Raw genomic sequence first — 13,314 nt, 5'->3', positions numbered from 1 at the left:
AATAAAGCGAACGTCCCGGCGAACGATAAATTTAATCCAAGTTTAACCTACTAATTAATTATTTCAATTAACGACGCAGTGAAAATTACGGCTCTCCTATGCGATCTAACGGGTGTTGGATAAGATAAATACATATCGGGATGATTACAAAAGAGAATCTGTAGAAATTGCTAAAAAGGACTGTTCGGTCGACTTTAATTTCAAAAAAATGCGAGATAGAATTTAATGTGTATAATGCTGTGGAAATGCAAATTCTAATTTCTTTTCTTAAGGTTCTTAAATCTCAACAGATTAAAGTGGAAATGGAAATTAGGTTTTCGTCGTGGTACATGTATGTCACGCGTGTTAACAAAAATTCTCAGCGAAAATGTTGATTGCGAGAGATCGATCTCGTGACCGTGTCGACGAACATGCGGTCTCGCCGGCTTGCGTTTTCAGCGAATGGCGACTCCTTCATCCCCTAATCGCACGGTCGGCTTGAGGATCGCGTGATGATGCCTTTAAACGGGGCATCCTGTAGCCGGTTAACCGTACAGAATCGACAACATTTGCCTAAGCGTGTACACGCCAGCTCGAGCAAAATCATTGCACCCGGAATAATAATTCCTTACCTTCTTGATCACATCACATTTACGTCAAAGATGAGAGAATAGTAGTTGATTAATAATCTGCGACGGGACGAGAAATAATCTATAAGAGAGAGAAGGAAAGGTTGTATTATTTATATCTCTCCTGCGCAGATTATTCTAGATTAAATTCTTGCTTGAGTAGGTGATTGAAAATGCAATTAGATATGTTGTTCTCCTACAATTTTTATAACTTAAAAGGGATAATTTTTGGGAATGAATGTGAAAGAAACGCACCAGATGACCAAAGAAAAAAGGCGGAACGGCGGCGCGGAAATATTCGGTACAAGAGTTTATTAGGGTTTATTTACAAGGGAGTAGCTTGCACAGCAATAGGTGTATGCGTTTCCTCACAACACAAGCATTAACAATATAACGCTCTACACTAACACTAATCGCCGCGGCGATAATAATCCTTTAGGTGCTTGCGGAGAACGCGCGAAGTGCAGCTCGGAGATCCTCCAATAATCCTTATATCCTTCGATTTCTCGGTTTCACCGTAAAATCGAATCTTCAAATGTTCAAAGATCTTCGATTCCTTAAACAATTTATCGTAAAATCGATAGATTTCCTTCAATCGAAACGTATCGCGTCCAATCGGCTCACTTCGCGCTTCCCCGCGCCGAAGTATGGAATTGAAACATAAATAACGATAACAATAGTTCGTGATATGAAATATACAGCTTATATTACAAGAGATAGAGGCGTAGTTATCTTATATCGCAAGTAGATATATGTATACCTATATACAAGTATAGACTTTATTCGCCGTACAACTTAGTTGCCCTTAAGGATGCATATACGTGTATTATGTACGGCAATTATGCCGTCTTGAGAACCAGGATGGTTACATATTTACAATCCGTTTGTATTTCTCGGGCGTGCGATTCGCTGAAGGTACTCGCTGAAGATCACCGTGATCTTTACAATCGCTCGTATTCGACTTCGAAAAAAAAACGTATAATTATATTTCTAACATATGCGAAAATACGCAACTGCGAAGTGATAGTTTTTAGACAAAATGTAGAAATATGGAGCGCACAACAAAAATCTTTCTGAAAATCGAGTTATCTTTTCGTAATTTCTTCTTTTGAGAATTTGCGATCGGACGATCAACCTGTGATGCCGAGAAATGTATAAAAAAAAAAAAAAAAAAATAAAAAAAAAAAATAAAAGCAAATAAAACTTAAATTGAGAATACTTTCTCGATATTTTTTGCAAATGCGTCAAATTTTTGCGCGACGATATTTATCTCTATCAGTTTCAAGATGCTGATAGATCCTTAGGTCTATCCTGACTACCAGGATCGGCAGTCCTATCGCTTCTGATCGTGAATCGAGGCAAGGATATGTACAGATCGACCTCCTCTCGGTCCCAGTTGGTTCAGTCGGAAGGACAACGGAATCGCCGAGTCACGTGAGACGACTCCAGTCCTCTGTGCTTGCCACCATGCTCGCCAAAGGTCGAGAGTTCAGCTGAGAAAGGCCAGCATTCAGACTCTCGGGTAACGTGAGTTTTACGTTTCTTTCCCTTGCTCCATCCGTCGTGACGTGAGAGAAAGATAGAGAGCGGCAAACTCGTGCCGTGGTCAACTCGACTGGCGCCATCGAGAACCTTTGACACTACAATTATCGTCACTATTCATGCTGAATTCTGCACGTTTCATCGATACTCATCGTCCTCCCAATGTCTCTCGACGACGCGTGACACGCGCGACGAAAATCGATCCCCGTTTGCGCAAATATTTTATAATGCTTTATCACGTATTACGCATGCATACGAAGCATACGTGCGAAGGCGCGTTCATCCTGTACTCGTCTAACGGAATAGAGACCGGCTCCTTAATAATACAATAAGGGAAAAAAAAACATAATAATTAACTACATAATAGATATTGCACTTCTAAATGAGAAAATTCTGTAATCGCTAAGAATTCTAGTAATCTAAAAAAGAACGAGATTTATAGTAAAAATAACATGATGGAAATCGACTTTCACCGCGCGCAAAAAGTTTCGTCAGTTCTCTCCATGAAAGAAGACGAATATTGCAAGAGGTATTAATCGCTACGCTCCGGTCTCAGTCAGAGAAAAGTTGACTTTCATCACATGAAGAGCAATTAGATTTTTTTCATAAAAAAATCACAATGCAATTCACGGTCCAATTAAACGGGAATCTTCCATTTCTGAGAATGAGAAAAAGCAGCTTTTATCGCGCAGTCTTAGTAAGTGTCTCAAGCTCCCTCTAGAGTCTCTTCACGAAGAAAAACACGACCAGTACTTTTCTAGCAAAGCGAGGGACTACGAGGGCGAGAGATCCTGGGCGTCCCTGCTGAGACTATCTGTGGGTGACGGCGTGGCCCTTCTGGACGGCGACGGCGACGGAGCAGCCGGCGTCGAGGACTTGGGGACGGTCGCCATGTGATAGGGCGAGAATCGGTGGTGGGCCAGGGCAAGGGGCGACGGATAGAGCGGTCGGGGGGCCGCGGGACCTGTCGGGTTCTGCTGGGAGCTGGACGCGGCCATTTGCTGGAAGAGAGTGGACCCGATCGACGAGGCCCACCAAAGATGATGGCCCAGTTGCTGCTGCTGCTGTTGCTGCTGCTGATGCTGTTGCTGCTGCTGCTGCTGCTGCTGATGGCTGGTACCAGCGGCCGAGGCGCCCGGGTATACCAAAGCGGGATTAACCAGCTGAGCGTAAGGGCTGGCGGCCACGGCCGCGGCCGCTCTCAGCAGCATCTGAGAACGCGCAGCCCATAAAGCTTTCTCCTCGAGACTGAGATTGCTCACGGCGCCCGCCTGAAGTTGCTCCATCTCGAATGGCAATCGATGCGGAAACCTTAGCGACTGTTGTTCAGCCAGCATTGACTCCATCGTCTCCCTGAAAGGGAAGCTGCTCCATTATGCATACCGTCTTCTAGCTACAGAATTCTTCGAAGAGATATTAATCACAAAATTTTCTTAGTCATTACATAGTAAAATTTATTGCTCGGCCATTCGTTCCATTTCCAAATTTTCAGATTTAACTTCTTTTGATATAAATTCTGGCGTCGCTTTAAAAGATTAATGATTTTCTTTTAAGTCTGCGATAGCTACCGACGATTTCATGTTCCAAAAAATAACCTTAACTATATATATATATATATATATATATATATTCAAAAAGGAAAGAGGTATTCGAAAAAGAAATCCAATTTCAATAGCGACATGAAAGGTCCATTTCTAATAAGACTTGACATTGATTTATGTAAAACAAAATTATCTCGTCACGGCAGATTTCGTCAAATTCGTCATCGTATGTCAGTTAGCAAGAAATTTACCTCTCGAAGTCAGTAAGACGTGAGGAGTCTCGAAAGCCCTTGGCGAATGGATTACTGTCGATCTTGAGCTTCGTGATCTGCAACAGGCGGAAAAACGGCGGTCGATTAGTACGTGGCGGACGGGAGGATTGGCGATCGGAGATCCGGTCGCCTCCGGACTCGCATTAACATCGGCGATCTCTCGCAAATTCCCCGATCTTATTACCCGGCGCGCGACAGACCTCGGCTCCGCTCGGGGAAAATTACGTCACCGGACGGCCAACGGCGCGTGGCGGAAAACGGCCGGCTGTTTCGAAACGGTTCGTTCCATCGATCGGGAGTCAACGGCTCGTAAAATTAGAAGAAGGCGGCGAAGCGACGTACCTATACGAAGTGGAGGACGAGGAGGTAGGGGAATCGGGAGGGGGATCGGAGAAGAGATAGGGGGACGTCGGACTGATGCACGGGAATCCTCGCGGGCGGGGGTTACGAGAGCGAATCGGGGATGCACCGGCCCCGGGATTTCTCTCGCGAACCATAGCGGGAAGTCGCATCGATGGCTGATTCATCGCTGGAACTCGACTCGGATATTACTTTTGACCGGGGCGAAATAAGCGACTGCGATATTGTCCGATACTGAATGTCGCACGATAAGCGTTAACCCTTCGATAAAGCTCTCACTGTGACATATAGGTAGATTGGACAGTTTCTCGATTTATCGACGATCAAAAGAGCCGGGGTCGTTTCGAAAGTGGTACAAGAAAAATTATGAGGCGTAACAAATTTAATGAAACTAAAAGCGTAAGTTTGTTTGTATACGTAGGGATGCTCGTGCGTACTATGAATTGTAATGAAATGTCGCTCTAATTCTAATCCAAAAGCATTGTCGAGAGGAAGAAAGCTATTCTTCGTATAATTCTTTGAAAGGTTACAACACTGGTTACAATATTTCTCATTGTCTCGTTTATATTGTACCGCTGTTAGATTCATTCACATGATCTAATAAATGATTTCCTTTCGCTTTGCTATAATATAATGAGTCTATTTTCTTTTAATATCCTTCAACTTCACGTTAGCAGGCCCGCTCGCTGTGAGGGCAAAGAACGGCTTTGTTCACGCTCAGCACTCAAAAAATCATCGGCCGCCACGGTGGTCGACGAGAAGAAATCCGAGAAAGTTTGTCTACGTGTTGACTACATATCGTCACGTTTGTAGTAGCTTCTTAAGTGGTTGGACTGCATTTCCTCTCTGTCCCTCCCTCGTGCACGTCACCCTTACGGAAATCTACCCTAAGTCAAATCTGCACCCTAAGTTGAATGTTTCGCATTACCTACGGGGCCCACCCACGACGGAAAGGGACGGATGCACAGGTGGCCCCGACGGATGTAAAAGTCCCCGATGTTAACGATTTAAACGACGACGCACTTCGTTTTATGCTATCCTTCTTCGGCAAAATCTTTGAGTAGGACAGATTTTTCGTTTGCCTGATTCTCGAGGGATACCTGCGTACCTGGACGCGCTTCCAAGTTTCCAAACATGAAAACTAATATTGAGTCGACACAATTTTCCGCATATTTAAGCGCGAAATGCATAAGGTTTCGCAAGTTATTCAACATTCATGATTACAAGACATTTTTAAACAACAAAACGATAATATTCCGATAATATTCTATACAGAAGACTAGTAAAATTTTTCGCATCACATCTATCATTTATTATCTAAAATATATATTATTAAAAATATATAATTATATATATTTATATTATTATAAATATATTTAAAAAAGTTTTAGAGAATATATAAATGTCTTTCAATCTTTTTTTAATAAATGGCTTAGATACCAAAGGTGTTAGCCAAACTTAAAATCAAGTTTTGAGCTTCGTAATTGGGTAATTAGAAGATGCCGTTAATTAACGCCTTCCCATGCGCGCCAGCGCACGGGAGGTAGGAAAACATCGGCGGTACCGCATAAAAATGTCAAACAAGCGCAGTGATATCCCTCGACACGAACCCATCTAATTTCCGTCCGGCGAGCCAGCAGGCATAAATCAGCCTTGTCTTCCGGGTCGAGTGTCACGGACGAGATGCGGCGCGGTTCGTCCGTACGACACGCTCCTGCCGATGGTTCAACTAGGGGGGTTCCCGACGGGTTCCTTCCTTCGGAAGACCCTCCCTCCCGCTACTCAAGATGAGGAATAACACGCGTGTATTTATTTGGAAAAGAGAGACGCTTGTCGCAACTCGAGTTGCCCGTAGGTGGTCCAATTAATATGGACCGTTCCGAAAAACTGGGAAGCAAACGAGATATTCTATCCTCCCATAATAACCTTATTATAATAATACTGAATATACAACGGATAGTTTCAATCCCCATATCGGGTACCAGTTTTAGAATTAAGTAGCCGATATATTTCCCCCCCCCCTCCCCCGTTTTCGATGTTACGTCTTTTCATTTTCAACGGAAGCCTCTCCCGAGAGCAGCGACGAATCTCGTAATAACATTTACATCTGTAATCTGCAATCGAAGTAGCCGTCATTCTGTTCGCATATACGAGGTAGCCGTCATTCCTGTTCTTCATACCTTTAACCGGTTTATCAATAGTCGCGATGACTCCACGGTAAAGCAATATGTTCTAGATAAGCTCACGAGACACGCGTCAGCATCTCTCCTTTCGCGTGTAGCATTGCGGGACGAGAACGAGTCAGCATTGACGACTGTCGAGGCTGAAAGTCGTCGCGCGACTTTCAGTTTATCTGCCCGTCGAAAGCTCGCCGCCGTTTTTCGCGTCCTCGGTGACGGAGGGCAAGAAAAAAAAAAAAAAAAAAGAAGAGAAGAGAAGGAAGGAAGGCAGTGTGAGGGAGCGACGAGCGGAGAGTGGCACTCTTGGTGTGTCGAGTGGGTGGTCCAATTACCCTACGGTTTCGCGCTCACGAGCAGCACGTGCAGACCTCGGTAATAAGACTCTTTCCTTCAAAGCTGAGGCTAAGCCGGTGCTAAGTCCGGGACCGCCTCGGTTTTAGTTACGATTCCGCTGACATCATTAGCCAAACATCTGGTTCGCCACCACTACCACCACTATCGTCGTCGTCGTCGTCGTCGTCGTCGTCGTCGTCGTCGTTGCTTCCTCGACAGCATCTCGCCACCTCCGACTGCGTTCTCATCTACATCTCCGCCTCTCTGTCCGCATTCGCTTCTCGTCATCGGTCTGCCTGACGATTCGCGTCGTCGTCGTCGTCGTCGTCGTCGTCGTCGTTACTTTACGAGCGGATCGCCGGCGATATTCCGTCGCGCGGGTCTTTGAGATCCGCGAGACGGACCATACCGGACGTGAGTTCAGAATGACTTCTGGTCTTTGATATCGGCGCTCTACCGCGTTTTACCGACCGTCATTCTTGTCGAGTTCTTTGCTTTACGGTAGGTCTGCTGGTTCGCAATGGCGTGGCGTTGCAAGATTTATACTCGCAAATTTTATTAAACGTCATGTTTCTCCATCTCTCAAAATTGTTAACTTAATTTTGAACATTTTCCTGAAGTGCAGTTAAAACTTATCTTATTTGTTAGAAACAAAGAACAAAATTTTAATATATTACTTGCAGTTTTGATTTTTCTAGTGCTAAAAGCGCTAGATTTTCAAATGTTATGGTTCATGTTATTGTACATTAACGGAAAATTAGTAGTTTCATGAATGTAATCAAAGGTCTTACGTTAGACGAAATTTTGAATTAAATGTTTACGTCGACGTGACGTGAACGAAAGTTCGATCGCGTTGATGGATGAAATTTCCAGCAATGTGGCGTTAAAGCCTCGACGCCACTGGGGCGGGCTCCCCGACAAACGTGGTCGACCCGTCGAAGTTATACGATTTCGCTGACACGGCTCGGCCAAACGCTTGGACCACTTCCCAGACCGATTTACGATGTCGGCCGTGTAGCGCGCAGCGAGTGGTACACCGCGTGATAAATTCGCCTCGCATACTCAACGTTCTGCACGGCCCGGTAGCCCCCGAGCCCGATGCCCGAGCGCATCGCCCGCCGCGTGCGAATAAATCCTCGGGGGAGATGCATCCCGAGAGATGACGCTCCGCCACGCATGAGAACGCATGTCGTGTCGGGCGTGATACGCGATGCGCGAACGAGACATCACCGGCGATCTTTCGCCTTCGCGAGTCATTAGGGAGAACGAGACGATTAACCGTAAGATTATCGAGCTATGGCTGATATACGTAACAGGGAAGTTTCCGTGCGTGAAATGAAAAATTCTGCAATTTAAAAGCAAACATCTTGAAAAACTGGTACACGACAAAAATTAATCCAATTTTTTTCAATACACTTTTAATATTATTAATTTTCGTAGCACGTCGCATACGCTCGATCAAAGTAAAAAACGTACCTTCTAAAAATTCTATTTTTCGCTTTTTATTTTGCAGAAAGAGAGAACAGAAATATATCTGTTTTCCGTCATATCAAGACTTAAGCATTTTTATCTAGAAACGAGATACGAGATATGTCTTGGGTCTCAGAAGACCGGATAAAAGTTGCGAACTCGCCTCGTTACCCACGACAATGTCGTGCCGTCATCACGCACGTCCCTTTGTACGGTCCTTTTTGCGGTGCATCACGTCCCGCGGGAGGAGGCTCCGATCTCGTCTTTAAACATCGACCGCCCGGTGTATATACGTACGTCACATACCGCGTTGGCAAAGCAATTTTCAAGAATCCTTCCCGCATCAATCGTACGGAAAGATGCCGTCGTCATTACTGACGCGGCTAATAGGCGCGCAAAAAGTCAGGTATACAGGGTGTCTTGCCGCTATCAAACCTTTAGAGAAATGCTCGTCGAGAGAGAGAATTTTTTAATTTCAATTTCTTATCTTATCCTTTTCACGAAAATTAAATATACAAAATATAATTACACGCTAATTAAATATATATCATTGATTATTATTTGAAACTAAATTTTCAAAATAGTATTTCGAATTCTAGTATTCCGATGATTATTATGTTTAATATTCATTCAACAAGGGTTTGAAACAAATGCGATTCCTCAGTGTAGAAACTGAGTGGGACACCCGGTATACTTGCGAGCGTCGCGGCTTCGACTTTCAAAGCGTCGTGTCACGCGACGAAAACTTCAATGCGAAATTCGCGCGTTTCCAAGGTCCGCGGTGTGGCGGAAAGCAATTTTCTGTGAGGAGCGCACGCAGGCGTCGGGCCCCGTTGTCGACCGGCCGGCCGCCGGCCCGAGGACAGATCGGCACGGCTGATCGAAGGACAGGTAGCCAATTATGTCCAGCTGCGGAGCGCCGGGCCGATGAAAATTGAGAGAGAATTTGCGAACACGGTGGGCGGAGCGGACCCAGGCGGGCCCGGATATTCCGGACGCCGACGTACACGTCGGGGTTAGCGTGCAGATCCGATTGGGTCCGGGACCAGGAAGTTCGCCTTCAAAGAAAACAGAGAAAAGACGAAGGAAGTCGGTACGGTCGAAGATACCAAAAGCCGAACCCAAAATTTACCCCCCTTCTGCTTCTCCCTTCACGCAGCAGATAAAGCTCTAAAGAAAACGGTGTAAATCTAAATCGCGTTCGAACAAGAACAGTTGAACAGTTTAGAGTGTTCGTCAGGGTTCGTAATTATATATTACTTTTTATATAATTAACTAACTCATGAATCTTGTCATTTCGTGATATATTTGTTATCTGATTAACGAACGTGTAAGCTGTCACGAAGTTATAAGAATTGCCGCGAGCGTGAGTTATTAACATGGACACTTTGCGTTAATAAAAGATATATAAAGATAGAAACGTTTCGCAGGATTGTATTTTAAAATGACATGCAATGTATTTTTCAACGCCACCTCGGCGATATTCCATCTGAGTTACGGCATCTGATCTTCGGCGTTTCTTCAGCGATTGATATGATCATCGTAATTGAATAATAAGCGGTTGATTTCTCCCGGTTCCCGGGATAACTCGCGCGGCGTCGTAGATTTTTGATAGGCGAAGTCGTTAATTGCGCGCGAGATAGGTCATTATGAAAATTCCGAGGAAGCGTGCGTGTTCGGGGCCGATTTAAATTTAAAATTGCCGACGGCACGGCGTGCGCACGCGGAGGTGATTAAAAGGCTCGTCTAATAACCGCTCGATAACCGCTTCGCGTTATTGTTCCGGCGCGCGCTCGTAATCGAATTTGCAAGACTAATTTGCGCGAGAGGCGACCGGCGACGCGGCGGATAAGCATCGTAAACTTCAGCTTAGCGCGGAATAAAGTCGACGTTATTTCACGCAACGATAATATTCCGTTTATCGGGGAACGCGCCGCGTCGATCGCGTCAAAATACGCGAGCATTATGCGTCCGCCGCGTGTTGTACGCGCTTAATTGCGATAGCGGCCTTACGCGACGGTAAATTATGATCCCGTAATGGACAGCTTGACGGATTTTTAATCGACATGATGGAAACGTTAGGAAGTCTATTTGTCTCTGGAATAAAGCCTTTGGCCATTGTTGTGCCATTTTGTTGCACATTTTGCATTGTGCAATGTATTACATAAAAACGTTTGCTGATGGTATCTCGATATCTCTTTATATTTTCAAGGGAAGCTTTCGCGTCCGTAAATTCGAAGCTTTTTTGTATGCCCCTTGGTATTTAAAGATTTTGTTATACTTTTAGATTATCGATTGTGATTGGGAAGAATCCTCGGCTGTAAGCTTCTAGGAACCTATATAGCAGAGATTTTCGCCTCCAAAATGCCCGATGATCCTCGAGTTTTTGAAACCGAATCTAATATTTACAGTCTCAAATTTTAGATTCTCGACTTTCCGAATCCCTCTAATGCTCTAATCCTCGCGCCCTTCTAATCTTCGGATCCTCCGTTCTAGATCACGTTAGATCCCCGGATAATATCCTCGGCTCTCGCGCGATCCCCGAAACTCCTTTTTGGGGGGGGGGGGGGAGCTTACGCGAGGCGTTATCGTCCCCCTTTACGCACAGATCCCCGAGACGCACACGCTCGATAGAGACCGCGCGAAATGAAGCCGTAGGTAATTGAAAGGGATGCTTTCGCACCCGAGACCCGGGTATCTAATAATAGATTTAATAGAGACACGCTCATTGAGGAAGAGGAGGCCCCGCGCGCTCGCTCGCCTCGGCGCGCTATTTAGTGCCGCTTGTGTGCTCGCGCCGCTACGCTCGCTCGCCCATCTCGCCGCCTTTTTTCGCCCTTTGCCGCCGAAACGCCGTTCTGCCGTTATGGTGACGACTAGCGATAAAATTAAATTATCATACGCCGGCTGATTTATAAATACGTCGCGACGGTTGCAAGACGCCAAGGGCGACGTTTTAATCCAAACGCGACGCCTCCGTCAACGGGGTGGTCCCGAAATCCGCGAAAAATTCGCTCCAAATTGAACACAAAATTTGTGCGTCCAAAAAATATTAACTTCTCTCTTTATCAATCCATCAATTATGTAACCTACAACGCAATAATTTTAAGTTTCTGATATTAATTTTTTATCCAATTTTACCCGAATACCCAGGTATTAAAATCTTATATTAAAAATCTTTAAATATAAAAAAAAATGCTTTTACAGAAAATAAATATTTGAGTTTAAATAAATTACGTTTTGTTATCTAATGATCGAGTTTCGATAAGCTCGCTTTGCGAAAAGTTTTTCATCTTCCAGTAGAAGTCTTGGATTTATACATACTTAATATTTCAGAAGGAAAAAAAAAAACACTGGTCCCAACACACCAGTCGCTGGTGTGTACCTCTCATTAAAATTACAATCAGATTTTAAGTAGCCTGTATTTACTAAGGAAGAAACACTCTATCTCTGACAGGAACGACCGATGCTTTCGATTATACGCTAGATATATACGCGTATAATATACCGAACTCATGAAAATTCACGCGACCATTTGTTCCCGACGGGCAGCAACACGCATCCGCCGCTCGCTACCGCCGGTGTCGAAGGGCCCCGAGAAAAGTGTAATATCAACACGATCATTAACGCGTCGACGTCGACGAGCGCGAGAGCGCGCATTTTAATCTCCTCGCTCACGTGACGCGCGCGTTGTCTCGTCTGGTAGGCGAATTAATTAATTCTCACACGCGCGATTTATCTCACGGGCTCTAATACAGCCCGCGTCCGTGGCTTTGAGGGACATCGAAATCGAGCGAGATATCTCGAGGCCTCGCGAGAGACGTCGGGCGAGCGACATTTAGTAGCCTTGGTCGTCCTCGCGAGACGTTGTCTCGGGCTGGACCGAGACGCTGGAGATCGCGAGATAAGTCCGTCTATGAGCGTGAAAGCGGGCTCGGGCTCGGGCTCAGCGCGGCGATTCTCGCCGTGTCTTGCCTCCTCCGTGTCAGCTTCCTCTTCAGCTCTTCGCCGAGAGCAGCGCGACGAGAGAGGGCGGAGTAGTATTGCGCACAGGCGGGCATCAGGTTCGACGAGGTCGAGACACACAACCGACGCGCCGCCGTGTGTGGCTCCGAGAGGGGGCCCAGCCCTTCCTCTTCTTTCTTCTTTCTCCTTCTTCTTCTTCTTCTTCTTTCTCCTCCTCCTCCTCCTTCTCCTCCTCCCTGTCTCATTTGAACGCGATTATTTATGTTTTCTTTCGTTCGCGCCCGTGCCGACGCCGACGCCGACGCCTGCAGCCACTAAAACCATCGCCTTCTGCCTCTTCGGCCTCTCTTCTGCCTCTTCTGTCTCTTCTGCTTCCTCTTTCCTTTCTTAAACGTCGATCCGCGACCGCGAGAGGAAACAAATACAGAACGTAAAATCAAAAATAAAAATTTGTATATTGAAAAACTCGACAATTCAAAGATCACAGACATGTCCTGGATGCTCCAAATTCAAGAAATACAAATTCAAACTTTTGTTATAATTCAGAGATCTAATTAACATTAGAATGTTTAAAAAAATCTCTGAGAAAAATCTCTGCGTTTTAAAATTTTTAGAGAAAATTGTTAGGTTTAAAAATTCTTTTTCTTTTAAAGAATCCAATCCAAAATTTCAACAAATTTAACTTCTTTCGCTGTTCCTTGTCATTCCTCCTCTTTCTTCTTCTGTTTCCTTTCTTATTCTCATTTTTATTTCTCTCTTTTACGTTCCGTTTTCTCTCTTTGGCCGGCTCTCTCGGCTCATTTGGTATTGCTCGAACGCGGTGGCAAGTGTCTGAATTATTGCCCGACACATATGGCAATTGTTAAGGGGCATAGTCGCCCATATTTTTGGACATTGCCCTACATAGACTAGCGACGGGTTTATGGTGCTGCCGAGCGATTATTTCTGGCATGTCGTTACATCGAGATTTTATGAATTCAGTCAAGATGTTTCTCTACGACATGATTTTATTCCGGTTTCACTGTGACAAGAATAACATAAT

At 45.0% G+C, this 13,314-nt stretch overlaps 1 protein-coding gene across 2 annotated transcripts in view; it reads right to left on the bottom strand.

Annotated features, from left to right (window-relative positions):
* Positions 1–903: 903 nt before the first annotated feature.
* LOC105432026 (uncharacterized) overlaps positions 904–13,314 on the bottom strand; it is a 46,823-nt gene continuing 34,412 nt past the window's right edge. The window contains exons 5-6 of one of the 2 annotated variants that reach the window (XM_011646608.3): positions 3,943–4,019; positions 904–3,515 (exon numbers count right to left, since the gene is read on the bottom strand). In XM_011646608.3, the coding sequence (XP_011644910.2) occupies positions 2,924–3,515; positions 3,943–4,019 (669 nt within the window). In that variant the 3' untranslated portion in view covers positions 904–2,923. The remainder of the gene's footprint in view (positions 3,516–3,942; positions 4,020–13,314) is intronic. The other variant, XM_089071216.1, reaches the window with a different exon arrangement.

Source organism: Pogonomyrmex barbatus, unplaced genomic scaffold (assembly GCF_055798465.1).
Source record: "Pogonomyrmex barbatus isolate J1 unplaced genomic scaffold, ASM5579846v1 scaffold11, whole genome shotgun sequence".
Taxonomy (NCBI): domain Eukaryota; kingdom Metazoa; phylum Arthropoda; class Insecta; order Hymenoptera; family Formicidae; genus Pogonomyrmex; species Pogonomyrmex barbatus.
The sequence above is the reverse complement of the archived record's forward strand: the minus strand, read 5'-3'. Positions and strand labels throughout refer to the sequence as shown.